The 27,472-nt window shown below is 53.5% G+C and overlaps 12 protein-coding genes across 12 annotated transcripts; 4 read left to right on the plus strand and 8 right to left on the minus strand.

Annotated features, from left to right (window-relative positions):
- Positions 1-91: 91 nt before the first annotated feature.
- Positions 92-1,857, plus strand: IAQ61_002713 (uncharacterized protein; the record flags this gene model as incomplete). The annotated part of the gene is made up of 4 exons (XM_003843517.2): positions 92-163; positions 222-338; positions 399-585; positions 644-1,857. Coding segments are annotated over 4 exons (1,590 nt in total), but the record flags the coding sequence as incomplete, so codon positions are not given.
- An 815-nt stretch (positions 1,858-2,672) lies between these two features.
- IAQ61_002714 (uncharacterized protein) lies at positions 2,673-4,848 on the minus strand (the record flags this gene model as incomplete). Its single annotated transcript, XM_003843516.2, has 6 exons — positions 2,673-3,532; positions 3,589-3,658; positions 3,708-4,054; positions 4,124-4,191; positions 4,248-4,346; positions 4,397-4,848. The coding sequence occupies 6 exons, from the start codon at positions 4,846-4,848 to the stop codon at positions 2,673-2,675; spliced, it is 1,896 nt and encodes a 631-aa protein (XP_003843564.2).
- Positions 4,849-7,019: 2,171 nt separating this feature from the next.
- IAQ61_002715 (uncharacterized protein) lies at positions 7,020-8,946 on the plus strand (the record flags this gene model as incomplete). Its single annotated transcript, XM_066095665.1, has 5 exons — positions 7,020-7,250; positions 7,326-7,942; positions 8,038-8,403; positions 8,467-8,616; positions 8,694-8,946. 5 exons carry the CDS (start codon positions 7,020-7,022, stop codon positions 8,944-8,946), a joined length of 1,617 nt encoding a protein of 538 aa, XP_065954501.1.
- Positions 8,947-9,810: 864 nt separating this feature from the next.
- Positions 9,811-10,703, plus strand: HPT1 (hypoxanthine-guanine phosphoribosyltransferase; the record flags this gene model as incomplete). Its single annotated transcript, XM_003843514.1, has 3 exons — positions 9,811-9,843; positions 10,028-10,134; positions 10,202-10,703. 3 exons carry the CDS (start codon positions 9,811-9,813, stop codon positions 10,701-10,703), a joined length of 642 nt encoding a protein of 213 aa, XP_003843562.1.
- Positions 10,704-12,241: 1,538 nt separating this feature from the next.
- On the minus strand, positions 12,242-15,718 carry IAQ61_002717 (uncharacterized protein; the record flags this gene model as incomplete). Its single annotated transcript, XM_003843512.2, has 1 exon — positions 12,242-15,718. One exon carries the CDS (start codon positions 15,716-15,718, stop codon positions 12,242-12,244), a length of 3,477 nt encoding a protein of 1,158 aa, XP_003843560.2.
- Positions 15,719-17,346: 1,628 nt separating this feature from the next.
- IAQ61_002718 (uncharacterized protein) lies at positions 17,347-17,595 on the minus strand (the record flags this gene model as incomplete). The annotated part of the gene is made up of 1 exon (XM_066095666.1): positions 17,347-17,595. One exon carries the CDS (start codon positions 17,593-17,595, stop codon positions 17,347-17,349), a length of 249 nt encoding a protein of 82 aa, XP_065954502.1.
- Positions 17,596-17,605: 10 nt separating this feature from the next.
- IAQ61_002719 (uncharacterized protein) lies at positions 17,606-17,833 on the minus strand (the record flags this gene model as incomplete). The annotated part of the gene is made up of 1 exon (XM_003843509.2): positions 17,606-17,833. One exon carries the CDS (start codon positions 17,831-17,833, stop codon positions 17,606-17,608), a length of 228 nt encoding a protein of 75 aa, XP_003843557.2.
- Positions 17,834-18,163: 330 nt separating this feature from the next.
- IAQ61_002720 (uncharacterized protein) lies at positions 18,164-18,770 on the minus strand (the record flags this gene model as incomplete). Its single annotated transcript, XM_003843508.2, has 3 exons — positions 18,164-18,478; positions 18,547-18,660; positions 18,738-18,770. The coding sequence occupies 3 exons, from the start codon at positions 18,768-18,770 to the stop codon at positions 18,164-18,166; spliced, it is 462 nt and encodes a 153-aa protein (XP_003843556.1).
- Positions 18,771-19,855: 1,085 nt separating this feature from the next.
- Positions 19,856-21,502, minus strand: IAQ61_002721 (uncharacterized protein; the record flags this gene model as incomplete). Its single annotated transcript, XM_066095667.1, has 1 exon — positions 19,856-21,502. One exon carries the CDS (start codon positions 21,500-21,502, stop codon positions 19,856-19,858), a length of 1,647 nt encoding a protein of 548 aa, XP_065954503.1.
- A 47-nt stretch (positions 21,503-21,549) lies between these two features.
- On the minus strand, positions 21,550-23,282 carry IAQ61_002722 (uncharacterized protein; the record flags this gene model as incomplete). The annotated part of the gene is made up of 3 exons (XM_003843506.2): positions 22,660-23,282; positions 22,396-22,557; positions 21,550-22,344 (listed from the first exon to the last, which is right to left on the minus strand). Exons 1-3 carry the CDS (start codon positions 22,855-22,857, stop codon positions 21,550-21,552), a joined length of 1,155 nt encoding a protein of 384 aa, XP_003843554.2. The 5' UTR covers positions 22,858-23,282.
- Positions 23,283-23,763: 481 nt separating this feature from the next.
- Positions 23,764-25,513, plus strand: IAQ61_002723 (uncharacterized protein; the record flags this gene model as incomplete). Its single annotated transcript, XM_066095668.1, has 4 exons — positions 23,764-23,974; positions 24,029-24,228; positions 24,326-24,794; positions 24,849-25,513. 4 exons carry the CDS (start codon positions 23,764-23,766, stop codon positions 25,511-25,513), a joined length of 1,545 nt encoding a protein of 514 aa, XP_065954504.1.
- A 223-nt stretch (positions 25,514-25,736) lies between these two features.
- On the minus strand, positions 25,737-27,226 carry IAQ61_002724 (uncharacterized protein; the record flags this gene model as incomplete). Its single annotated transcript, XM_003843504.1, has 2 exons — positions 25,737-26,056; positions 26,113-27,226. The coding sequence occupies 2 exons, from the start codon at positions 27,224-27,226 to the stop codon at positions 25,737-25,739; spliced, it is 1,434 nt and encodes a 477-aa protein (XP_003843552.1).
- Between the last annotated feature and the right edge of the window lie 246 nt (positions 27,227-27,472).

Consider the following 27,472-nt stretch of genomic DNA (forward strand, 5'->3'; position numbering starts at 1 on the left):
GGCCATAGCGGATGGGTCGCTCCGCCGGCGCATCAGCCAGCCCGCCTTGTCAGGCACGTGATGGATGATGTTGCCGCAAAACGAGCCCAAGGTTTCTGTTCCGCGCCAAGCATCGACCGGGACGACATCAACAGCTTCAATGGCGTCGCCGAGTGAAGACGATGTACGTTTGAAATGAAAGGGAAATAATGCGTCAATTCCACTGCTGATTGGCATTGTAGGTCTTCGAAAGGCTGAAGAACAGGACGGATATCAATGAACAGAAGCGACGACAGGATGAGCTCAATGCGCGCCTGTATGCACAGCAGCAGCGGTCACAGGAGAGACTGGTGGAGGTGGTGAGAATAATATGCACCCAATTAGACATACAAGCACGGGACACTAATAATATATAACAGATCAGCGAAAACACCTCGCTGCCAGTAACCATCTCCTCGGTCCGCATCCTCCACGCCAACCGCACGAGACGAAGTTTCCTCGAGCGGGTAGTCGAGCCCATCCTGAGCGCAAACCGCGATGATCAATATACTCTGGAAGAGGCCTTGAAAGAGGTCAGCCTGGCAACAGACAAGCTGAACCGCTTCGGTGGGCGCCCCTCCCCCTTCCCTCCTCTTCCCCACCATACATCTAACACCCCACACAGGTATCTTCAAGTCGCCCATCTCTGTCTACCTCGACAGACCGGATCCCACAAACGTTACATCGTCTCCCACCGACCTAGATGTCTACATCTCTGCATACGAGCGCGGCAACTACACCATCAAGACGGGCACAGAAGCAGGCGCCTCGGAAGCCGACGCCTACGTCCACGCCGAACTACGCAATGTCTTCGGAGGCGCTGAGACAATCAACGCCCATGGCTCCCTCGGCACAAGAACCCGCTCCGCCTACTCGCTCGCCTTCGACAGTCCCATACTAAGCAACCCCGATCTCAAGGCCCAAGTCAACGGTTTCGCCAGTTCCACTCTCAAGAGCTGGGCAAGCCACGAAGAAGTCCTCAAGGGCGGCAACTCAAAACTTCTATGGCGATCAAAGACGGGCCATCAGCACGAACTCGGCTACTCAGGCATATGGCGACAAATCACCAGCTTGGCTGAAAACGCATCCCCTACCATCCGCGCCGATGCAGGCGATTCCTTCAAGTCCAGCATTACGCATACCTGGATCAACGACAAGCGCGACTATCCCCTCCTCCCAAACAAGGGCTACCTCATGAAGACCGTCTCTGAACTGGCAGGCTACGGGCCCTTGAGCGGGGACGTGGCCTTTTTCAAATCCGAAGCAGAATCCCAAGTCGCCCTCCCCTTTGGCAACACGGGCATCACCTTTACCGCTGGTCTGCGCGGCGGCCTGCTCTACCCACTTACCCTCCCCGGCAGTGCCGCACCAGCCGCCTCCCGCATCAACGACCGCTTCCAACTCGGCGGGCCCAACAGCGTCCGCGGATTCCGTCTTGCAGGCCTGGGACCCCACGACGGCCCCGACGCAGTGGGCGGCGACGTCTACGCCGCAGGTGGCGCCAGCCTTCTCTTTCCCATCCCTCGCGTCGGCAAGGAAACACCGCTCCGTCTCCAAGCATTTATCAACGGCGGCCGGCTCCTCGCACTCCAGGGCCAGGGCGCCAAGACCGATGCCTCGTCCTCGTCGTTTGCCAGCTCGGCAGACGTCTACTCGAGCTTGCAGAAGACATTTCATGATCTCAAGGCGGAGCTGCCTAGTGCGGCCGCAGGATTCGGTATCGTGTATGCCCACCCGATTGCGCGGTTTGAGATCAACTTTTCCTTGCCGTTGGTCATGAGGGCCAAGGAGGAAGGCAGGAAGGGCTTGAGCTTTGGGGTCGGCATTGAGTTTTTGTAGATGGTGTCTGTCTTACTCACGAGCATATGTCTTGTGTGTGTGTGTGTGTGTGAAGTGAGAAGTGGGGAGCTTGCGATGAGGGGTGTAGATATGTATTACTAGTAGACCTTATCCGACAAGCCTATCCTTCTCAATTATCCCTGCCCCATCGCCCATGTCAGTACAGTATTCCAAACCGGATTAACAAAAAATTAAAACAAAAAAAGTTTGCGTCATGAACTCCACCAAAGATTGTAGAGATTGTACATAAGGATCGAGAGTTACATTTGGTAAACAGATACCCATTTTCGTAACGGTGTGATATGCGACGCTAGATATATATCTCAAAGATACATAAATAAACAAAATAAAATAAAGATCAGTAAAAATTCAAAACAACAAAAAATTGGCGTTTGCGAGGCCGATTGTTCGATCGAGTAAAAAAAGACAGTTCCTACGCAAGAGCGAGGATAATGGCATTTTCGCCGAAGCGAGCGAAGGCCAATACATACGAGACCGCGACGTGCCAAGCTATGTTGTTGATCTGTAAATCCAACATCTTTGTGAACGACATGAACAATAATACAAGCGGATTCCAAAAATTAAATCCGCGGAAAAACAAAAACGAATGGACGAGATTTATTCGACATGCACAGCCAAACTCCATGTGGCTTGACTGTTATAGAGAACGTTGAGAAAAGTGGATATAGGTGTTGAGGCTTGGAAATTCAAAAAAATGGCAAGGAGACGTAAAAGTACGGTGGACGAAGCGATGAATTCGCGCCAGCTGGCTGGTGTTTCCTGTAGACAGGCTTCCATGGCATTCGAGTGTGGAATCACTGCATGCGCTTCCGCTTGCGAGGATCTTCGGGTTCGTCTTCGTCTGCTCGTTCAGCAGTTTCGGCGGGGTTGAGCAACGAGTGTACGTTCGAGGCCATACTGGAGCGGCGTGTAGGTGGTCCAGGTGTATCGATACCCCTGAATGGGAATCTTGCACCAGGGAGAGTCCAGCCACTGTCTGGCCCTAGTGACGAAGACGCAGACTCAACGTGTAAAGGGGGAGTCCCTTGCCGTGATGACTGTTGCCTAGGGCCACGAGGTAATTGGTATGACTCCAAGGCGTCACGGAGTTGCTGATCGCCACCTCCGATCGGTGTCCGATGTGGTGAGGATGGCCACTGAGTTGAATTGTGACCTGAAGTAAAGGGTGAGTGTGTTGGCCCACTAGGGGGCGGCTGTGGCGGCCACCCGTGGGTGCGAATATCTGCCGACGTGTGCCGCCTGTACAGATGATTGTAGGGTGGAGAGGAGCTGCTTCCGGGTGGATTCCCCGGATTTGGAGCTCCCGGCTGCTGGACAGGCGGTGGAGGTGGTGGGGGTGGCTGATGCTGAGCTGGGGTCCTGGCTGAAGAAGGGGAGTAATTACCCGCACCTATTGAGCCATATCGTCGTGGGGAAATAGCAATGTGAGGAGGGACAGGAGCCTTGTATGGCGCTTGGCGCGATATGCTGGCCAAGGATCCTCTTCTTGACTCTATTAGGTTGTCTTGAGGCAGTTGCCGAGGCGATAGTGGAGGACCATTGTTGCTATCTCCCTGCATGAAGTAGGGCTGACGTGCGGAGAGTGGCTCCTCGGGCGCCTCCAGGGCGCGCAGCATCTCCGTTTGGCGAGTGATGTCGCGCTGCATCATCGCAACTAGTCAGACGAGTAAGTGAGCTGATCAAACAAGATTTCAGCACACGGACACTTACCATCTCTGTGGATGGGATTATCCGGATCTGGCACCATGGCCATGATATAATTTGTGAGCTCCTGACTCCACTGAAGGGTGCATTAGCCATGTAGACTAGACCTTGACACATGAACCTACCTGGTGACATCGCATCATGCCCTCGGTCAGGACCAGGGCCTTTTGATTGAGGTAGGCGCATGTATCTTCTGACCGCTGCACTCGCGAGTGCATTTCATAGAGATTGTGCTCCAGGTTGCCAAGGCGCATCTCGATGGGATCTGGCGTGGGCTCGACCGGTTGTCCAGCTGGAGGACCAGTCGGCATTTTGGGTGTTGAGAAGGAATCGCGGTGGATGAGAGCATGTCGTGAGGCACGTCGCTTTATTTCCCGCAGGCCGACCAAGTCCCCGCGTTTGAAGTTACCATTGCCATGCTTGAATTCCCATAGAGGAGAGTCTGGGGAACCAGTGTGGAAGACGTCACTCACTGTCATTGCTGGGTCAGCGCCCGAGGAGCAGGGGTGGGGCATATGGGGTCAGTAGACGTAGGACGTACCTTTATGAAAGCCATACATGTTTAATTGCCGGACGAAGGAGGAAATGTTAGTGTGCTTGAAATAAGATCTAGTGTGCGGGTTAGTCATGGATTTCATTGGGATCAAGGCTTCGATTGCACGTACGCCAGTACCTTGGAGAACTCGCTCGACGGGGACATGACGAAGCTCTCGTTGCCCGTCGACCATGAGATGAGGTGCTGGATGTTGCGGTCTTCGAGCATGCTAGGGCGCTGTCAGCGACTGCGGCAGAGGCAATGGGACGCCAAACTCACTTGTAGAGCTTGTGAATAAAGGCCGTCTGGATGACCTTGGGCTGAGAAGCAGCAGCAGCCGCACCGACCGTCGGTGCAGCATTGCCATTGGGCGAGGCGTGGCCAGCTTCCCCGTTTACGGATTGGCTGTGCGACTGCGACTGCGACTGCGACTGCGCCTGGGATTGCGATTGCGATTGCGATTGCGACTGCGGCTGCGATTGTGACTGCGGCTGCTGCGACTGTGTCTGTGCTGAGCTCGTGCCATTGAGTTCTGTGCCTGCGCCTGCGCTTGCGCCGTTGTGCGTGGGCGGGCCCATGGTCGAGGCGGGTGATGGGGTGATGTCCATGGGGTCTCGTGGTGGCGCCAGCGTCGAGCCAGAGGAAGGGAGGATGGGTATGGACTTGTGCAGGTTGGGGTTATGGGCGTCGGTCGCGAAGGGACTGGGACGGGCCTCGGCGACAGAAGCCATGATTGGGATGAGGTGAAGAGAGCTGGTGGTGGTGGGTGGGGACTGTGGGGAGCAGCAGCTGTGGAGGCGACAGCGGCGGCGGCGTCGGGGAGGAGCTGCGCTGCGCTGCTGCGCTTACTGTGGGTTATGCACTATACAGGACTGATTGTATGTATGCTACCTTGCTGCTGGTGTGGAGAGAGAGAAAAGGGAAAGGGTGGTGGGCGGCAGCAAGACAGTAGACGGGAGACCAGTCAGTTGGGCTGCCAAGCTTGAAAGTCAAGTGAGCGCAGAAGGCGTGGTAGTGGTAGTGGTAGTGGCCCTCGTCGTTCTTGGTGGTGCTTGTTGCTTGCTACTTGTTACTTGTTACCCGTTGCTGCTCTTCGTCGTCGTCGTCGTCGTCGTCGTTGTGGTTGTTGTGGTTGTTGTGGTTGTTGTGGTTGTGATTGTTGTCGTTGTCGTTGTTGTCGTTGTTGTCGTCGGCGGAAAGGACAGTCAGCGGGCAGAGAGCCAGGTTGCAAGCCAAAAGTGCACCCTGGGCAAGGAGAGAAGGTCGAGACGAACGAGTGGGCTTGCAGGGTGTGCAGGGTGTGCGCGCTGCTTGTCGGCCTTCCGGTCGTCGGTGGTCGCAAAATGGGGGGAAGGGGGCGGAGGAGCATGCGATTATGGCTGGTCGGCTGACTGACTGATTGATTGACTGACTGACTGACTGATTTGACTGACTGACTGTGAAAGGCTGCGGGCACATTGATCCGCACACGATAGCCTACAGTAGGTAGGGTTGGCATGTACAAGTACAATACACACACACCACGCCGAGACAGACTGGCTGGTGGGTGGAGAACATGGAAGCAAAAAAAGGTTCAACCCTTCCCCCCCCCCCCCCGCGCCCTCTTTTCCTCTTATGGCGCATGCGCAATCCGTCGAAACCACCCACGCCCCCCTCTTCCCCCCTCCCCCGTCCCGACTTCCAGAATGGTTGGGCGGGAAACACGGTCGCTGGACTTCGCGCTTGTGTCGGCACCATGGTCGGATGCTGCCGTGGCCTTGGGTCAAAGGAGCTTATGCACACTGTACTAGTCTGCCATCTATACGTATCCTGTACCTACTCTCCATCGTACTACTCACCTGCCTAGAGTACCTACTGTACCTACACAGGACAGGCTACCCTACTATCGTACACGGTACACGGTACACACACACACACACACACACACACACACAGGAAGTAGGCTGGGGGCGAGGGAGGGGACGGGGGGAGGGGATGCCGCGGGAACCAGGGCCAGGCCATGCCAGGCCAAGGCCAAGGCCAAGCAGAGCGTCCCAGGTCCAGGTAAACCCAGGTAAACCAAGATCCAGCCTCTTCGACTGGAGAAGAAGAGAGGCCTGCCCATGCCAGATTGCCGCATGTTCATGCTTCATCTTTCCATGTTCATGCCATGCTCATGCTCATGCTCATGCTCATGCTCATCTTCCATGCTGAACTCGGTACGTGGTCTGGAAATAGTCTTCTACCCCGAACCCGCTCTGCAGGCCAACTGAAGTAGGTACCGGTATGTACCATAGTTCATCAGCCTACCTATTAGTAAGCCAACGCAGAGAGAGATGCACTGGGAGGGAGCAGGGGTTTCGTCGTCTGCTTCACCAGCTGAAACCTCCGCCTGCTTCTACGGTTACTACTGACAAGTTGCCATGACATGGTAGCCTGTGTGCCTAGAGTACGTGCCATGTATCGTAGTATCTAGTAACCACGAAGAGCGCATACCGAATCCCCTCTTCTCCTCCTCCTCCTCCTCCTCCTCCTCTTTCTCCTCACCGACCACGTCTGCCATGTCGACCCTCAAAGTGTCCCGTTTTCCATCTTCATGACTGGCTAGAGTAGTAGAGTAGTATGTAGTAGAGTAGCTTGCTCCCACCCGCCGCCTTTGTTTGCCGCACAGGGAACCGGACGGACCGTAACAACAGCCGAGTGAGTCGTGTCACACGCACCGACGCGCTCTGCGCTAACAGGCACGCGAGTCAGCAGCCCACATCAATAGCCCTGAATACAATACAATACCTACCTACTGTACCTACAGACCACTGTACCTACAGATTACCTACAGACTACATACAGACTACCTACCCTGTCAAGAAACTGTCTCTCCTTCTGGACAACGCCCCTACTTCGGCTCGACGTCTCATTTCCCAATATGGAAATATCCCGCTTCATCGAGGCATTTCGGTCCTTGGATACGACTCTCGATCGACGACATGCCCTGGACACGTTAGTAGGAGAGCTGACATCTCACGAGTGGCGCGCTTTGCATGCCATTCTCAGTCAACATACCTTTCCGTTTGACATTGTCGGTCAACTCCCCCATGAAATCGTCGCTCTAATAGTCGGCTATTTGGACATTGCCCAGCCCTACTCTCTGCAGCGCGTACGTACAGTATATCCAGCACCCGTCGCTCATTCACAAAATGGCCACGCGCGAACCACTGACTATCCACCCCAGGTATCGAGACGATGGCAGTCCATCATGGAAAGCCTCGCTGTACGCAAGGTAGGCCTTCACAACTGGTATCGCGATACCATGTCTCTTCATCATCTCGATTCTGCAACCTGTACACGAATGGCCCAGAGGATCCACGCATTCCGCACCGGCAAACCATGCAGTCACTTCATGATTGAATTTGATCGGTCCATCGTGTCCCCGACCCTGGTCGAGGATACGCTCCTATGGATTCCAGAAGATCATCCATATGACGGTACACGCTTAGGAGATTGCATCTGTCTACTAAACTTGCGCTCATGGAACTTCCGGAAATTGAGAGGAGATGCGCGAGAACAAGTGCACTCTTTTACAGCCTCAGAAGACATTGTTGCTTTGATGACATTTACGCACAAGTGTTATGTCTGGGAGCTTCATGGGGAAGGTTTCAAGCAATTCAAGGTGCCAAGTCAAGATTATCTCAAGACTGCAACTTGCCGCGAACGCACTGTTGCATGCGCTGCCGTGGGTGCTGAGAAGACATCTGTCTACATCTGGCACTTTGACAGTCAACATGGGCAGACTTTTGTAATCGAAACGAACCCTCAGATTCCAGACGACGTGGAACTCGGCCCTCCTTAGTAAGTTGGCCGTTCCAATGCAACTGTGGAGGCACGCGACGGAATCTTTGCAATCGCAGTGTCTCCGTTGACCAAACTCGGCTCATCGTCTCTAGTTATGACTATATTGAAGCAAAGGAATTTCTAGTACGGTCCACTCGGCTTCTACTTCAGCCCAAGACGTCTAGCATCATAATTATCACTCACGCCTGGGCCTGTAATGTAATGGCAAAGATTCAGCCTGGGTCTCGCACGTTTGGGCTTCAGAGGGCGCTCCAACTCGGCCCTATAGTCAGCAGTCGGTTCAGCTATGACGGAGTGTGTCTCGATCGCTCTTCCCTACCTCTTGACTCCCATTTTCTGGAGATAAGATTGATCTGTGATTACAGGAAGAACTACGGCCTTGTCCCAGTCGATCAACAGGGCCATTTCACCCTCGAAGTGGCTTGTGATGGCCCGGAAGACGAGAAGCGACGGCAAGAGTATGATGAACATTTCGACCAAGACCTGGAGCTCTGGGTAGAGTTTGACGAACATCTGAACAGATTCAATCCCACTAGCGAACGATCATGGAGTCCTTCTTCGACAGGGTGGTGGAATGATGTCTACTTCAAACCTGGAGAGCCGTACGTTCAAAACATCCCTGACAGCATGATGTACATGGCCACGGATGCATATATGGTCGGCAATACAAGGTAAGCGAGCGTCCAAACGATGAACCTGAAAGGGATATCCATCCTCGAGGGGACATGGTTGAGCTTACGTCTGGTAGTGGATATGAACAGCATTTCCTCTCTATTCCGAGGCCTGGGAAAAGATTCCGTCCCGGCCGTGACGACTATCGCGCATGCAGCAATGGTAGCTATCTCGTACGCAGTTTCGACAGTGCAGCTGTAGTCTATTGTTTTGACGAGAGTAATGACCGACCTAAAGAAGATGGGCCTTTCTTTACCGAAGGTGTCTTCTTGACTTTGGATACTAGTGTACGGTCTGAACCATATAATTATAAGAAATGGGAAACGTAGATGACGTATTCATTGAACTTATTCTCTAAAAGGAAGAAGGAATTATATATTACATTATATAACCACGCTAGTGCTAATAAAGATGCAAATATCAAACCCCTGTTGTTGCCTACTCTTGGATAGGCCGTGCTTGCCCACACTTGCTCGTCAACACCTATCTAATGTGGACATGGCCATTGCCTCTAACAAACCAAACCTTTGCCTGAGTTGGGCCGCCTCGTAGAAATGATGAGAGGGTCAATGTTTTGTGGTTGCACGTTGCTTGTTACCATCATGAGCGCAGCCAGTCTCCAAGTAGTCTAGGGGAATGTCTAGCAAGGAAGTCAAGGCATTGATGGTCTAGAGTGGACAATGACTGATGAAACATGGCCTGAACAGGACTCTACTTGGTCTGTCTAATCGTAATCTCCCATTCGAGGCGCTCAGCGTGGATGTGAGCATGTCGTGTCGTTTGAGTCGAGTTCTGTTCACAGCCACAGACGAAATCACAAGTACGTGCTCTGAAGCGCCACACACTTGACGAGTGGGGAGAGATCCCTGCAGCCACAGCGTCCGCCCCACTTCTTCTTCTCTCCTAGCGTCTAGCGTAGCGTCACGAGCAAACAAAGTACCGTACATTGCTTACTACCTTAGTACAGTAACATTTTCACCCCCGCCATTTGACTGCGCCCGCGGTGAACTCCGTCAACGCCCCGGACCTTCCTAAAACAACTTGTTCACCTTTTTTTTTTTCGTTCTCTTCGGCTTGGACATTTGCCCATATACTTTTGTTACCACTTTTTAATCCCCCCGGCCTATTTCACATTATCCTCTCTCTCTCCCTTTGACCTGGGAAGAAGAGAGTGCAATAAAGTTACCGCAAACATGGTCGAGAAGATTTACGTTACCTACAACCAGGTACGTGTTACACGTGCAACAACATGGGCTATTATCCCGATCCTGTAGGATTGGAGACAACACCTGTGCCCGCCTGCAAGACAAGGCTGTCAACGGCCGCCTCAAAACCCCTCTTGCACGCCCGCGCCCTCCAAGCGCATGACCTCACGTCAAAATCACAAAACACTAACCCACAGCCCCACAGGTCCACAAACTCTGCCAGCAGGCAGCCCAGCAAATCCTCGATGACTTCAAGCCCAACCTCATGATCGCCATTGGTGGCGGTGGCTACGTCCCCGCGCGCATCCTCCGGTACGCTCTGGTCTGCTCGCGCTCGACACACTCACAACCCAACCACTAACCGCACATTTACCCTCAGCTCCTTCCTCAAGCGCGACGGCAACCCCAACATTCCCATCCAAGCCATCGGCCTCTCCCTATACGAACAGCTCGGCACAGGCGCAGATGCCGAGGTGGAAACGCCCGGCACAAAAGTCACCCGCACACAATGGCTGGACCTCTCCTCGCTCGAAATGGCCAACCTGATTGGCAAGAACGTGCTCATAGTCGACGAGGTGGACGACACACGCACCACGCTCGAATACGCCGTCCGCGAGCTGGAAAAGGACGTCGAGGCTGCGGTCAAGAAACTCGGGCGCGAGGGCGAAAAGACAAACTTTAGCATCTTTGTCCTGCACAACAAGGACAAGACGAAGAAGGGCGTGCTGCCGCAGGAGATTCTCAAGGGCCGGTATAGTGCGGCCAGGACGGTGGGCGATGTCTGGATTAATTATCCCTGGGAGGCGACGGATATCGACGAGCATGATCGGTTGTCGAGGGAGCAGGAGGAGAAGGAGAAGGAGCACCAAGGGAAGCAGTAACTCGGTAGAGGGCAACTCTTGCCGGTCTTTGTCAACCCTTTCTCCACCATCTTTTTCTAAACCGGACATGGACAAACATAGAATCCCACCCCCCGCTCTCCCATACCCCCAAGAACGAAACCTTCAAGATTCCACACCTGAGCCTCCTCCGACACACGCCCCAACAAGCCAACCCACACCCAACCCCACATCTGCACCACCAACCTAGAGTACATAGCCCCGTCTGACGCGCGACCGCAGACGTCTTGGCTGATCCGTCGATTGATTGATTGAATGATGGCTTGATTGCCCACTGGACCGACGAATTAGTAAACGGGCGATTGAACCACAAAAGCTACAACACACATGCCCCGAGCTTTTTTTGCCCCAATCGATGATCCTAGCAATACCAAGAATAAGAATATTCGAAAAAGAAAAGAAGCAAGTGGATGAGTGAATCTGCTGGCTCTGGTTTGGCGCGTGAGGGTGTCGTGTTTTGTGTGATGCTGTATTGTGCTGGACTGGGAGTCGTGGTGGTAGCACATTTCCTCCTCGTCGAGTACACACCTCCTCCCCCCTCCCCGACTCATCGGCATATTCCTTGCGCAGCATTCCTCTCAGACGGTCATTCAAAGTGTCTACAATGAAGTCGGAAGGAGGCGGTTGAGAATGTGTGCGTGTGATGTATACCTTGTCTACCTACACCCACGCCACCACCAGACAAACCCAGACAAACCCAGCACCGCCCCAGCTCAAACACGCAAAACCACAAAGTCCAAGCATGGCAAATCTTGACATGTTGATGTTACTGTTGCACATGACATATTGCACAAACTCCAAAGTCTACAACATAGGACAACGTGCCATGTATATTTCCTTCTCTCTCTCTCTCTCTCTCACTCTCACTGTCTCTATAGAAGAGGAGGGCCGATGGAGGAGGATACCATCGCGCATGCCACGACAGCAAACGAACCCCCCAAGCCCCCGCTGAGGAAAGATGAGAAATCCGCCTACTGTTGCCCCTCATTCCCCTCTACGCCAGTGCCGCAAACGCACGATGCAAAAATCAACATGAAAAGGATGTAAAGAAGAAGAAGGGGTATATCGTAATAATAGTATACAAGGAACCCAAAAAAAGCCCCCCCCCTTCCTTCCCCTCGCCCAAAAAAGCAAAACGAACAAGAACCATCTCACACAAGAGGTGAGAAAACTAAAAAAAAAAAAAAAAAAAATCAAACCCAAATAAAGCACTTTGCCCGTTTACTTGATATGCAACAAAACACCTCCTCACGCCGTGTTTAGATTGAAAACGCCGGTTATTTTTGCTGCCTCTGTTTGGTCTTGCTTGTGTACCAGGACCGCATATGTGCATATGTGCAAGAGAAAAAGAATGAATAATGTATGCGTCTTCTTGGCAAATGACGACGAATGATGATGATGAAGTCGACGACGATGCTAGAAATGCACTCTTTGAGCACAACGATGCTGACAGAGACGACGAAGATTCTTGTCCCCAGCCAGTAAAAAACAATCGTCTTCGTTTGAGGGCCGAGGCCCTTTTAATTCCTCATCCTGCGGAATTTCCTAGACGCCCGTCTTCGCAGACCCGTCATGCCCATGACCTTCCGGAGGCTGTCGCGGTCCGTGTCTTCGTCGTCGTTGGCCGGGAGCTGCTTGTTGCGGATCGTCTTGACAGAAGTCTGATGCGCCATCTTGTTCTGTTCTCGCCAGAACATGCGCTTCTCGTCAATCACGGCCTGCGACAGGTTGCCAAAGCCCTTTTTGACAAAGGCAATGTCATGCAGCATGTTGATGTCCAGACAGGTCCGGGGCAGGTTCTGTACCGTCATGTACAGTTCGCCGTCGCCAGGCTGGTACTTGCGGATCTCGGGCTCGCCAAGCTTGAAGATGGCCAGTGCATAACGATACAGAGCACGCGGCCCCTCGTACAGGAAGGCATCCCAAACGCGGAGCACAGTCTCAATCGGCAGCACGCCGACAAAGATGCTCATAAACCACGAGGTGCATGACAAGGCAACCGTAGGTTGACGCTGAAACTTGGAAATGGGATGCGCGTGCGAGCCGGGTCCCGTGTTGATGATGTCGGTGTCGTTGATCGAGGCCCAGACCTTGGGCAGGTAGTCCTTGATCAACATCATCAAGACGTTGACCTCGGTGTTGGCAAGATTCCTCGCGTGTGCACCTGGCAGATGATTTTGCGTGATGATGGTCAGCATGATGAAGGCGCGTTCCTTGTCCTGCTTCAGGAAGAGGAGCAGCAGACCAGCAATAAAGTTGAGCGATTGGCAATAGCCAATGTTTGGATTGTTCAACGCAAAGCAGGACAAGACCTCGCGCAGGTCCTGGATGAGAGCCGGCTCCTCGTCGGTTTCTCCGTCCAGCAGGTCCGTGGCCGGCTCGGGACGGAAGTGAATATTGTCGGGAAAGGTCCTGTCCAGATCGCGCTCGATAGCATCTCTGTCGTCCTTGTTGAGCTCGTCGCGCTTCACGCGTTCGACCAATGAGGCATAAAGACCGACATTGCCCTTTTGCTTCATAATGTGCTGGCCACCTGAATAGTACCACCACATGGCGCCGCGCCACTCCGGAGGGTATCCTTTGCGCGCATACCGCTTCACCTTGTCCGACATTTCTGGAAACTTTGATGGTTCGTGTGTGGATAGGCCTTGCTTCTGCATCAAAGCATGCCACTTGGCCCGCCGCCGGCAAATGTGCTCTTCGTATTTTGCGGCCCACGCATTGTACTCTTGCAAGTTGACCTTGTCCGAAGCCTTCTTGAAGCCATAACGATCTCTTTCGACGGGCGCCAGCTTCTTTTGGAGGGTAGGAGAAGTCGGGTCTGGCTGTCGACTTGATGATGGTGAGGTGTCTAGGTAGTTGGCAGGTTTGCCCTTTGACGTGGCAAGTGGGGCCATCATGCCCAGATCGAACAAGGTACTTTTGCGGTCAAACACACTGGTGGATGCACGCCGAGGAATGGCCTCGTCCTCATCTACCTCAGGCAGCGGCTCAGACTTGCCCAGGGGCGGAGACTGCACGCCGTCATGCGTCCTGGCCGACGACTCGGTCGAAATAGTGCGAGAGGTACTTGGCCGCTTGCTGTGCCGTTTTGAATAGGACTCAATGGCCGCCCAGTCTTGTCGCGAAAGTCGTGCTTTGCTTGTCGGTATTCGTGGAAGTCCGGATATTTCACGACGGATTTCGGTCATGTGGGTACGGCTACAGCTGCTTCTGTCCCCCTGCTTTACACGATGCGTCGCGTTCGAAGTGCCTAGCGACAACGCAGCCAGCGTGACGGAGACCCTCTGAGGTTGCTGGACGTTCGACCGTTGCCAAGCTCGCGACTGTTGTGCACTGGGTAGCTCGACTGCGGCTGCCACTGTTCTGGGGCTGTAGACATAGTTTGTCGGGCTGGTGGTTGCTGCATCGACCGCGTTCATGTCGCGGACCGCTTCCTCGTCGACACTAGCGGTGTCATTGTAGCCTGGACCCGAGGGCACTTGGATCGTCAAGGGGCTTCTGAGTAGGCTCTTCTCCGTCTGTCCATTGTTGATGTGTGGAAGAGGATTCTCGCCCCATTGCCGCAAGCTCTCCGACGACTGAAAGGAGTCTAGTGAGTCGAAATCGCGCGATGGTGTCTCTGATAATTCCGGGGTTTCGAGATCGTTGGGTACCGGGGACGGACTGAGACGCTCCCTGTTGCTGTGATCTGTCGTCCTCTGGCGAGGGTTCTGATTGTCGTCCTCATCGTCGTCGTCGTCTTCGTCGTAGTAGTACGAATCGAGCACGTCACTGACAGCATCCAGATCTTCCTCCTCCTCTTCTGCAATCTCGGACGTCTGTATAGTTTCGGGGGAATCGTCTCGGTCGCGCAGGCGGTCTCGGGAGTTGTCTCTCGAGTCCATGCTGGGTTGGCGTTCACTGACGACGGAGCTCCGCGCGGTGACGATACTGCTGCGTTCAGTACCGCTGGCTCCCATGACGCTCGAGGAAGCTGTGGTCCAGGCAGATCGGACACTAGAACGCGGCTCTTCACCGCGAAAGGGCCGAGGGGGCGGTGGGTAGTAGTCTGTGTGTGACCAATTGGGAACGCCTCGGTTGGGCTTATAGGTGCCAGAGAGATTGTTCCGTTCATTAGCCCGGTACTGGCCGTAATCGGGAATCGAAGTGACAGATCTCAAGGGCGGAGTAGGCTGGAAGGAGTACTGCGAGGAGCTGGTCAGTCCCCTGGGCCGGATCGGTGAAACCGGAACCGAGCTTTCGTCTGCAGCGAGGTCCCCCCACTGGGGGCCAGTAGAATGGACGGGATTGCTAGCTAGCGGGTTATAGAAGGCGCGCAGGCCAGGGGAGCCGGGGCCACTACCCTGGCGTGCCATTGCCGTTGCCATGGTTGGGGAGTTTGGAAACGGGGTAGATCGGGGGTGCTCTTCGTGGCGAGCGGAGGGTATGGCGGCGTGGCGGAGGAGCGAAGGGGCACGATTTCGATGAGTGCTCTTGGGCGAAGGCAGGGTGATGGGAGGGTAGGTTGGGCTCTCGGCGGGCGACGAGTTGTAGGGAGTGCCATTGTAGGCAGGCACGGACTGGGTATCCATTTGCAAGTGCACAGGGTGCCTTGAGCGAAGCGACCCAAAGCCCTTTTTCGCTGCATGTGGCTGCTGGAGCTGGGGCGAGGCTGGAGGCGTGAAGTCGGCGGCCGAGGGGCGATACTGTTGGGCGTAGTGGGCGTAGTGAGCGTGAGCGTGAGCGTGAGCTTGGGCGTGGGGATGGGCGTGGGTGTAATTGTTGGCGTGAGGAGGCGCGACTGGCTCGGAGCGCGTGTTTGTGGTGTTGTTTATGGTGGTGTTTGTCGTGGTATTGGTGTTGTTGCTGTTGTTGTTGTTGTTGTTGTTGGTGGTGGTGGTGGTGGTGATGCTGGGATTAGAATAGGCGTAGGTAGTGGTGTTGGTGTTGGCGTGGGTGTTGATGTGGTGAGAAGAGAGGCCCGGAATGGTAGGACGAATCAAGGTGTCACCCATAGCGTGCGTCGGAATCTTGCCAATGGTACAAGCGAGACAGGGAGGCTCTGGATCATTCGACCGGAGCGACGGACAGGCAGGCAGTGCATGTGCTTGGCCGTGACATTATCGGGCAGCCGTCCGGACGTATCGTAGGCGGGCGGCGGGTTGGCCACGTCGTTCTCCTCTGCAAGGGAGAGAGAGAAAGGGCAGTGGTCAAGGACAAGAGTCTTTGGGGGAGGAGAGAGGAGGGAGGGGAGAGGCTGCTGAGGAAGGCGTGTGCCCTCTCGAGGCCGTGGGCAGCGAACGGCTGTGCGTGGGGAGGGCGCCGAGTGGGGAATGTCGAGTGAACTAGCAGAGAGCGGTGGTATGTACAGGTCGTACTATTGTGTAGGTGTATGCATGTGGGTACGCATTCTCTCAAGTATGTCTGCCTACATGTATGGTGCACAGCCCAAAAGGCAGAGAGCAAGAGTGAGGGAGGGAGGGGAGCGAGTGAATGAGTAAAGAGAGAGCGGCGCGTAAGGGAGAGGAGCAGACAGGTGTGACAACAAGTGCAACAACAAAAGAAGCGTCGTCGAACGGCGGATTCGGATTGAGCAACACAAGTCGAACTAGGCAACTGACTCTTTGGTGGGCCAGGGAAAAGAGGCGGCAGTCCATGCCCGTTGGCCAAACTTGTGTCAAGTGCGCGGGACGGTAGGAGCTCGCCAACCTCTGACAGGCTTGCAAAGGCAAAGGCAAAGAGACAACACACACTTGGTGGACGTGTGCCTGTCTTGCTGACATTGACTTTGACATGGCCTGCACACATACTCTGCCTATACTCTGCCTACATGGTAATGTCCCATCTAGTACCCCCAGTATAGAGTAGCTGGGACATGCTATTACAATAGACTTTGTTTGACCTGCAGCTGGGCGACGTAACGGGGGCGGCACCATTTGGCACACCACCTGCATAAGCGCCCCGCCCCTTGGGAACCTTCTCTCTTCTTTTCCCCTTGACCGTAACACAGGTTGGACAGAGGATAGATACTATATGGAGTAGAGGAACCAGTACGAAGTAGAACAGAGTCCATTCAGCCAGGTCAGCCAGCCAGTCAGCCAGGTCAGCCAGCCAGCCCCTGGGTGGTTGTGTACAGTATGAGTATGGAATATCATCCAAGAGTTGCGCTTTGCAATCCCTGGTCTGGCTACTGGTGATTGGCTGCTGGGCTGCTGTGCAGTGTAGCTAGTAGAGTGTGTAAGAACAGGCAACCTCTAGTACAGTGAGTGAAGTATGTAATCGGATGAGGTTACGCTGAGAGGTTGGAAGATTAAACTTTGCTTTTGACTTTGCTTCGGGCGGCCAGCACAGCACATCACAACACAGCATCGCACGGCAGATTCAAAAAAAAACCCCCCCAGTAACATGAAAAGAAAAGAGAGAAGAGAAGAAGAAAAAAAAAACACACAGACTCACACTCACACTCACACACAGACACACAGACACTACTACATGCAAGACACGTCTGTTAGACGCTGACTCGCTTCGACACGACGCATGTCCGGCCAGTGTGCCATCTTCCTTGCATGCATGCTGTACCTGCGACGACTTGCAGCTCGTACCTACTCTACCAAGCTGCTCACCCACTCACGCTGCTCGCTGCTCACTGCTCACTGCTTGTGCCCTGCTTTTTCAGCCGAAGCTCGTGCTGGAAATGAGCTTGTGGCTGCTGCTCAGCTGCCGACGACTGTTCAGCTGCTGCTGCTGCGCTTTCTGTTCGTCCGTAGTCCAAACATGGTCCTCCTCTGTCACTCTGTCCCCAAACCCGCCAGGAGTACAGTCTTCCGCCCCTTGTCTCACCACCCCATCGGCCTCGACCAACACCGCCAACCGAAATTGCCCTTGACGACATTATTATCCTCCTAATCATCATCATCCTCATCATCATCATCATCATCATCCTCATCCTCATCATCATCATCCTCATCATCATCATCATCATCATCCTCATCATCATCCTCATCATCATCCTCATCATCATCCTCATCATCATCCTCATCATCATCCTCATCATCATCATCCTCATCCCCATCACCACACTCTTTCACATTGCCAATCTTTCTTCTCCATTCACCTGCAGTGTTTCCCATGCCTTGTTCATTCCTTCTTCAGGACAAGACTGTGTTTCCCTTAGCCTACCTAGAGTACTACCTACTACATCGGTACCCTTCTACACTACTTCCATGAACCGGTCCCCGCAATCATGCTTTCAGGTTCGCGTCCGCAAACCCTACCCACACACTCATGGCACACACGGCCCCCCCGTCATCGCTCAATGATGCCAGCCTCTTGTACTTTTCGCCAAACGCCCAAAATGCAATACATTACCGGATGCGCGTAGACGCCCGATGCCCACCGTCCGTCATCTGCTTTACCCTCCCCCCCCCCACTCTACTTGGCCCACTCACTCTCCTGCCTCCTCACTTTGCATAACGCTTGACCCAGTCCTTTGCATTCTTCTCAAACTCCTTGCGGTTCTCGCGATACTCGTTGGCAATCGAGGGCTCAATAGCATCGTCGGGATTGGGCTCAATGAGTAGCGTTTGGATCAGGCGGAGGACGGACACGACCTTGTTCGGAGGCTTCCACTCCTCTGGCCGCAGCAAGCCCAAGCACATGGACCCTTTGTCGTCGTTGCTGACGTTGGGGTGGTAGATTTTGGTGCGGAAGCTTACGACCGGTGGCTTGAAAGGGTAATCGGTCGGGAATGTGATTTCGAGCTTAAAATGACCGCCCTACAGGTCGACAGCCGTTAGTAGCTTCCTCTCCTCTGCCGGGTGGCGCCCCGCGCTCAGCAACCTACAGCATACGTCGACTGTTCCGGTCCCTCCATCAGAACTTCCCACTTGGTCATGTTCTTCTCATCAAAGTTGATCGTCATGCCCGTAGGCATGTCATTCATGCACTCGCCATACTCCTGTCCTCTTGTCAGTATCTGCCTGCCCTAACAGGACGTCCCCCCCCCCCCCCCCCCCAAAAAAAAGGATAGCGAACCTTCAAAATCCGCTTCTTGGCTCCCGTGCTCATCGTGGTGGTGGTGGAGTGTCGAGTTGAGAGTCAAGGGGAGATGGGTCAAAGTTTCGTGTGGAGTAGAGAGTCCGTGTACAGAAGCGGTAAACACAAGCAGTCGCTCGGTCTTGTATGCGCGAGCAATCGTCAGCAAAGGGAAAAAGGGAAACCGTGGGTTGTTGATTTTTATAAAAAAAAAACAAGTAGGTGAATAGGTCGGTAAGGTGGGTGCAAGCTCACTCTCTGCTTCACGCGGCGGGGGAAAGTGGTGGACAGGTGTGACGAGAAAGGTTGTGCTGTGATGTGGGGATGGTGACGAAAGGCCGTTGGAGTCTGAGCAGCGCGCCAGTCAGTCAGAGTCAGAGAAGCCGCTCCACCCACACGGGCCGGATCTGGCTTGCGTTGCCTTGCCTGGAATCCCGCTACTACTCCTAAGCCTCTACAGCATTCGATTTCCCCTCAACCACACGCGTCTGCCTAGTACTAGTCTCCCTACGTAGGTACTCTAGTATACTCTAGTCAAAGCAGATTGGTTTGCCGTCCAAGTCGACCGATTTTTTCGTGTTTGACAAGACCAAAGTTTGCTAGAGTACCCGAGCTGCACAGATTGCATGCCCGACCATCCAAGTCGTGCCGTCATGATAAGCCAGCCGCCTTCGCCCCTACTAAACCTAAAACGTCACCCTCACCATCCATGCCAGCCGCCCGAGGGTACTCTTAAACCCCTTCTTCGACGTTGCACGCACCACGCCAGTGCATTGAGTGGTGCGTGTTTGCAAGCGCGTTGGACAAGGAAAGAGGAGAGAAGAAGAAGAAGAAGAAGAAGAAGAAGAAGAAGAAGAAGAAGAAGAAGAAGAAGAAGTTCACTCTCACTACTTCACTCTCACTACTTCACTCTCACTACTTCACTACACAGCATCGCACTGTAAAAGAGGCAAAGCAATGCGGTTGCTGTCAGCCTTGGATGACTTGTCTAAGTGGGAGCGAGTCTGCTATGCACAACCTCGCAATCATGCACATGTTGCCATGTAGTCCCCGTATCAACCATGGAGGGGAGAAAGTTGTACTTCCTTTTCCTCTTTTCCTCTTTCCTACACCATCCCCTACCGTGCCCTACCGTCAGCCATGCTCATCATCGCCATGTAATCCGCTTGTGTGCGCAGACTAGCAATCTCAATACTCTTCTTCTTCACCTCGTCCGTCTTCTCACCCAGCAGTCGCCTCAGCTCTGCGTTTTCCCGCCGTAGTCGCTCTAGCTCGTATCCTTTGGTTTGTGCAGGTCCAGAAGTGGGCATCACTTTTGTCCTGCTATCCGCGTGGAGCGTAGCGAGGGAGGGATCAATAGGTTCCGGCATGGTAGAACACGGCAAGCAAGTCGCGCTATTGGGGTGATGCTCCGTCTGGCGCTGGCGAAGGCTTGCCGCTTTGGCTGCAAGCTCAATCGCTGATTCCGAGCTCGTGTTGCCCTCGTCAGCGCCTTCGTGCTCCTCTTCGTCCTCATCAGCCTCGCTGTCGTCCAGACCCTCGCCAATCTGCTGGCCCGCTGCCTTCCTCGCCTTCCTGATCTGCGCTCGAATGTTGTAAACATCGCGCTTGAAGATGCATATTCCTGGGAGCCGGCCCCGCAACACCTCCACCGTGCGGCCTACGCCTCGATCGCGACCCTGACCTGGCTCGCCTTTGCGCAGCATTTCTTGCTCGACAACCTTCCATATGAGACCGCCGCGCTCAAGCTTGTGTATGGCCATGGGGCGAAGCTCGACTCCGTCGGGCGCTGGCTCCGTCGTCTCGCCCGTCTCGCCCGTCTCCTTGCTCACTGGACTATGTTGGCTGGCTTCTTCCTTGGCAGTCACCCCGCCCACACCAACGCGCCCGCCTACAACACCCCACGTTCTCTTTCGCTGAACAGCCCATTCCTCGCTGGCTCTTCCAGGGTGGTTATGCTGTGCCTCACCGACGCGCAGGATCCAGGTACCGTTGTCTTGTTTCTTGCCATCCACCCACATTCTACATCCTGTCTTGTAGCTGACCCGGTTCTTCCTGATTCTGGTTTCGGGAGTGAGCTTGTGCGTGTTCTTGGGCTGGCCGTAGCAGACACACGCGAGCTTAATCCGAGTCCTGTTCTTCGCGGTCGTGTTGATGGAGAGTGCATAGCCATGTGCTGCAGCATGCGATTGCGCGTAGTCGTGAAGTGCCTGCCATGAAGCATGCGTGGACGGCGGTGGTGGGAGCATATCAAAGTGGTCAGGCGGAGATGCGTCAGTGGGACGGATTGGCGACGGGTACGGCACCAGCAAGGGCGCGCTCAGCGTTGTATCATCGTGTCTGCCGCCATGTTGCGCCGCTGTTGTAGACGTGTGCGATGAAGCTTGTGGTTCGCCCTGCGCAGGTTGCCCGTTCATTCCAGCCCGCGGCATGAGGCCATGCTGTTCTTCCGTCCGGTAGCCACGGCTGGACGAGTCATGGAAGCCGAGATGATCGTGGTGGAAGCGGAGGGTCGCAACATGCTGTTTTGTCTGGTCCAGTGTGATCGGGTTGTGAGTCTTGCCGGCGGACTGTCCCAGATGTTTGCGGAAGGTGGCCGTCATTTTGATATGGAGCGCTCCAAGGATGTTCCGTATCAGGGTCTGGTTCTGTGAAACGCTCGGACACTCTCCGCCTCTGACGTTAGCGACCATGTACGACATCACATACCGTAGAGCTTGGCCAGCCGGTTGGGGGTGAGAGACAATTGCTGTAGTCATTATCATTATTTACTGGTCCTCTCCTTGATGTTACTCATCCGGCACTCTACTTCTCATGCGCTCGGTTTCCGCGCATGGATGACCACGACCTCGAAATAAGCGTGCACGTTCCTATCCTTGACGCTTGTTTTGAATTTTGCAATGAAGACCTGTGCCTCCAAAGCCGTCCAGCCCATGACTTTTGTGAGCAGGAATAGACCCCATCCTTCCGCTCCTTGTGTGATATGCAGATGGTTCCAGCGACCCAGTTCCTTCATATGTGCATCGGCAGGCCATCCATTTACCGGTACTTTGTACACTCGTTCGACGACGTCCTCGAAGCCTTGATTCTTGATGTACGTCGACAAATTCCAGACTTCGTAGAAGGACTTGCCAAACTTCTTGGACGCCTCGTGGAAGACATCAGACCACTGGGAAAGCGGATGGTCAGGTGCCAGGGTATTGTCGTCAGATTTGAACTGGATACTCATTTCCAGCTGATGAAGGTAGCCTCCAGGTTCAAGACCATGGAAGACCTGTGCATAAAGGGCTGGCCAGTCACCTATACTCCCATATAGACTTCGGATATTGATGAAATCAAAATATGCTGCGGGGTATGTCCACAGAGACGTCACGTCGTCGATCTCGAACTTGCAGTTCGGTGGCGTGAAGGAAGGCTGGATGGGTGAGAGGTCAACACCGATGACCTCTGCGTCCGGATGTTCATCTGCCATGTCCATGCACCAGATGCCAGTACCACAGCCCAGATCCAGAATCCTTTTTGGATTCGTCACAGGAGCTAGATGCAGTTTGTGACCCAAGAGGATGAGGAACATGTGATGGGCAATGTCGAGTTGATCGTTTTGCACCTTGGACATGTTAGTCAATACCCTTCAATTACCACTATCGCGGTCATATACCTCATCATTGGGCCCCCAGTATTCACCTTCCCGAAACACATGGTATCGCCGGCCGTTTTCGAAACGATGTTTCCAAATAGTAGAAGATATTGAAGTTGTGTCGCTCAAGTGATCATCATCACCAAAAGCAGAATCTGTATCGTCGGAGCTCGTATTCGTACCCTGCGACAAGTCAGACCTGGCCAACTCAACTCTGCAACAATCTACCCATAATGAAAAGGGTCTAAAAGACTAGGAATGCTAGACAAAAAATACAAAACATACTACTGCCACGATAGGATTGATGTATTGTGCAATTGATGAGGGTCCCTCCGATGGACCGGCCTCTGCAGCTTGGGCTGTTGCTGTCGAGGGCGCATTCGTTACGGCTTCTATCGGGCCAACCTCAGCAGTGTTTGGTGAATCTGAAGCGATTGTAGTCGTTGCATCGGCTGGTTCACGGTCCGTTCTCGGCGTGGTCATTCTAGCGGGTGTAGTTGGTGGTTTCGAGATCTAATGATGCCCTTGTAATATGTCGTCCCTCAAACGATAGACGGAGAGAAGTATGCAATCGTCCCACACGGAGATTGAATCGAAGTTGATCTCAATGAGTTTTTACAGGGGTTCGGAATGTACCGTAATGTGGAGATGGTAAAAGACGGCGAACTCGAATTGATCGAATTGGAGACCTCAGCAAGTGACATATACTGGAAGAAAGGGCAAGACATTGCATTGCAAAGCACGCTAAAAATCAGGTCTGCTTCTACGGGACAAAACGTTGGTGATGGGCGCATGCGGAAAGGATCCTGGGGTCTCGACCACATCGAGAAGCATACCTAGGCGAGCTGGATTGTCTTCACGGCCAAATCAGCGCCATTGCTTCCAGCCACAACTTCACCCTTAGAAAATTGATCAAACTTAGCGTGCTGGTGTTGGTATAACTCCAGGGTTGCTATTGTTGCTGTAGCCGTTCCCTTTCCGCTATGTTAGCTACTCAGGTACCCGTACCGTACCTAGGTGTTCACACGTAGTAATATTAAATGCAAACCAGCCTGCCGTCCTTTCACAGGCCAGTCAACGACAAAGAACATGCGACAAGATCGTGTGTAAATTTACACGTCCGTAAGCATGGAATGGTGAATGTCTACGCGTTCAGGCGACCAAGTACCTGCACACTGCACATGCTGCAAGGAAAAAACATCATGTCCGTCCAATGCCGAATCACCATTCGCCTGCGGTTTGTACCGTACATAGACTCGATCCTAGTCGCGCATCCATTACCTAGCCTCCAATAGCGTGTCGAGCTACTAAGAGCCCCGCTGGTACTCTATATCTCTGTCGTGTATCTGTCATCAGAACGAAGAAACTGGCGGCGAATTCCTTTAAGCCATGTCGTTCCTAACTGGTGTCCCCTTTCAGCTGTTCCCGGTCCTCTTCCTTCTCCTTGCCATATACCTGGTCAGTGGCCGCGCGCGCGAATACTGGCGCTTGAGACACTTCAAAGGTCCTCGCACGGCAGGTATCTCTTGGATACGGCATTCAAAAGCTGTGGCGAGCGGGAAATCTTATGAGTACTATGGAGACGTGTGTGAAAAATATGGTTCGTAGCGTGAATGATTGCTAGCAGATAGTGTAACAAACACTAACCGATTAGGTCCCATTGCTAGAATCGCACCCAACCATTTAGTAACGTCTGATCCGGACGTCTGGGCCAAGATCAACGCAGTGCGGTCGCCGTACTCGCGTGCTCCGTGGTTCTACCATACTGCCCGATTTGAATCAGGCAAGGACAACGTCTTCACTGACTGTGATAACGATAGACATGATGTGAGGCGCAAGAAGATGGCGGCTGGAGTAAGTCTTGTGTGCGCAATGCTCGTTGGAAGGCCCTTTAAAATTGATGGCGAGGGTATCGAAGTCTTCATGTCACAATATGTCTGATTATGTATAGTATTCTGGCAAAGAAAATCCAACACTGGAACCCTCAATCGACGAGCATGTCGAAGAGCTCATAGCTCTGGTTCGAAAGTACGCTTCCACAAAAAACACCACAGTACCATCAACTCCCATGGACTTAGCGAAGAAGATTCCGTTCTTCACGCTCGACGTTATAAGTCACATTGGCCTAGGCGAACCATTTGGTGACCTCAGAGCAGATGAAGATATTAAGGACTATCTCAAATCATCTGAGGAAGGCCTCAGGATTGGCAATACAGCTCTCGCACTAGGTATAGCCTGGTTGAAAGACATGCCAATCATTGGGCCAGCTATCAGTCCCTCTGAAAAGGACACTTTTGGCTTTGGTAGGATGATGGCAGAGGCGAGGAAGATTGTAAATCAGAGAAGGCTCAAGTCAACGTCTGAGAAGTCGGACATGCTGGCGTCGTTTGCGAGGAATGGAGTTGCAGGAGATGATCTATGTAAATTTCCATCTCCACCGCGCACAAAGACTTCATCTAATCTCCATAATCTAGTCCAAGAAGCATTCGAACAAATCATTGCAGGTTCCGACACCACAGCGGCGGCCATCCGGATCATCCTCCTCTACCTCATGACCCACCCACGAGTCTACACCAAACTGCAATCCGAAATCGACCACACAGTTGAGTCCGACATCGCAGGCCCAAACACCGTCTCCGACAAAGCCGCTCGCCAACTCCCCTACCTCGGTGCCGTCGTCCGAGAAGCCCTACGCGTTCACCCTCCCGTCGTGAACCTCTTCTCCCGCGTGACCCCGCCCGAAGGCGATATCTTCACGATCAATGGCACCGAAACCCACATACCAGGCGGCACTCTGATCGGCTATTCAGCCTGGGCCATGCACCGCAACAATCGCGCTCTCTACGGCGAAGACGCACACGTTTTTCGCCCGGAGCGCTGGTTCCTCGACAGCTCGACAGCGGAGAATCGGGACCGGCTCGCTCGCATGACCAAGACGAATGACATGATTTTTGGGCATGGGAGGTGGGTATGTCTGGGCCGCAATATAGCGCTGATTGAGATCCATAAATGTATTTTTGAGCTGTTGAGGCACTTTGATCTTGCGCTTACGGACCCCGCGGCGCCGTGGAAGACGTTCAATAGTTTGGGTTTGTGGGAGATTAGGGATATGTGGGTGGATGTTACTGCGAGAGATTGAAACTGCTGAGAGTGGGTCGGTGTCGGCCATATCTGTGCTCGGACATTGTACGAATCCGTACGATTGATGACAACGGGTCACGGCACAATAATTTCTTGAAAAATGAAATCGAATATCATGAGTCGTTGTTCATTAAGACATTATTGAAGCAGGGTATACGCAAATGGATGCAGTCTAAGCCAACGAAATGTCCTAATACTCCCGTCATCTCCGGGAACAAGTCTTACTTCTGCTGTGCTGGTGTCGCGGGAACGGGAACTTGTCCATCCTTTGGATCGGGCAGATGAGAAACGCTGGGTAAATCTGCAGCAGATGCAGATGACCCGTTCGTATCCTCGTCATCTGAAATGACCAGCGGAGGCTTAGGTAAGTCTGCATCCCCGCCATTCCCCTTGGGCTTATCACCAAAGATAGAATCGGCCTCATCATTGATGGAGGAAGCGCTGCTGCCACCAGGTTGGCTGTCTTCAGCGGCTAAGCGTTCCTTCTCGAGACGAGTTTCGCGGCCACGCTTATGGCAGTACCAGAATACGAACAGAAGAACTGGTCACAAGTTAGTATGGTACTGTGAAATTTGGAATAGGAATCGATTGACTCACCAAACACAGCCAAGCTCATGACAACGTTGGTCCCCATTGCCAAAGCTGGGAAGCGGAGTTTCAAGAAGCTAACAATGCTTCTGAGTGCAGTCGCAACAGCGCCTTGCGCCGTTACGAGAGACTTCAGAGTCGGGATGGATGGGATCCTGGATTTCTTCGACTTGGTGCCGTTACCTGCTGTCTTTGCATCATAGCCAGGCTTCTCTGCTGAAGCGGCCAGGATTTCAGGACCCAAGGTCGCTGTGAGCTTAGCAGGCAAGCTCTTGACGAGGTTCTGGAGGAAGGGCGGGAGACTGCCATACATCTTCTTCAGCTGGTTGTCGTAGTCTGTGAAGAGCTTTTCAAGGTCGTTGTATGCTGTTGGAACACCATTGACAAGGTCTTTGAGGACTTGAGTGAACTTATTGAGCAGCTCCTCCGACTCCTTGCTGAAGGAGAAGACGCGGTTATTGACTGCAGAGAGGTTCAGCTGGTCGAGAACATCGGTAAGTTCCCTGTCTTCCTTTTGCTTCTCTGTAAGGCTGGCATTTCGGGATGCCTCAGCAGCAGCTTGGAGATCGTCTGCAAACTGTGATTTGTCCTTGGCTGTGATAACAGGCTGCTTCTTATCGATGCCCATCTTAGTCCAAGCCTTCTCGTCCTTCTTGCCAAACTTGTTGGAGAAGTATGACATGACGCCCTTTCCCTTCCCTTTGCCCTTGACACCATCGTCAGCAGCTGTCTCTGGTGGGCTCGTGGGAAGTGCAACTTTATCTGCGCCATCCATCAGAGCTTCCTGGGCATCGCGACCGACTTGCTTCTGCCCGCTGCTGTCTATGACTTCGGTGGGCTGTGTAGGACGTGTTGGCAGCGGAGGTGCGGGGCCTTCGGGCTCATCTGCTATGGCAGCCAAACGTTCCAAAAACTTCTGGTCCTCTGCATCCAGGACAGGTTCGGCGCCTGCTTCTTCGGTGGGTTCTGTGACGGTTGGCTCAGGTGGGACTGTTGCGCTGGGTCCAACAGCAGTCTCGTCGGTTCGGGTTGCATCTTGGACCTTGGTCTCTGCAGACTTGGGTTCGGTTTGGGGTATCAGATGTTTGGACTGTCGACGCAGCTTCTGGAGATAGGATGCCATGGTGAAGGACCGGAAGTAATATGGCTGTTGTGTGGCGCAATCCAAGTGAAGCGGAGAGGAGGGCAAGAGGAGAAATGGGAGGAAGGTAGGCTGACAAGTACTCAGAATGAAGTTTGTCGATCTTAGCGTGTAGTTGATGTCTCGGGGCGATCTGTATACGCCTTTGTGCGAAGCATGTCGTGGCCAGCCTTACTACCCAGTCTTGATCGTTGTCCCGCATGTTGGAGATCGGCTGCGTCATAGGCA

Source organism: Plenodomus lingam (genome assembly GCF_022343315.1).
Source record: "Plenodomus lingam strain CAN1 chromosome Unknown contig_14, whole genome shotgun sequence".
NCBI lineage: Eukaryota > Fungi > Ascomycota > Dothideomycetes > Pleosporales > Leptosphaeriaceae > Plenodomus > Plenodomus lingam.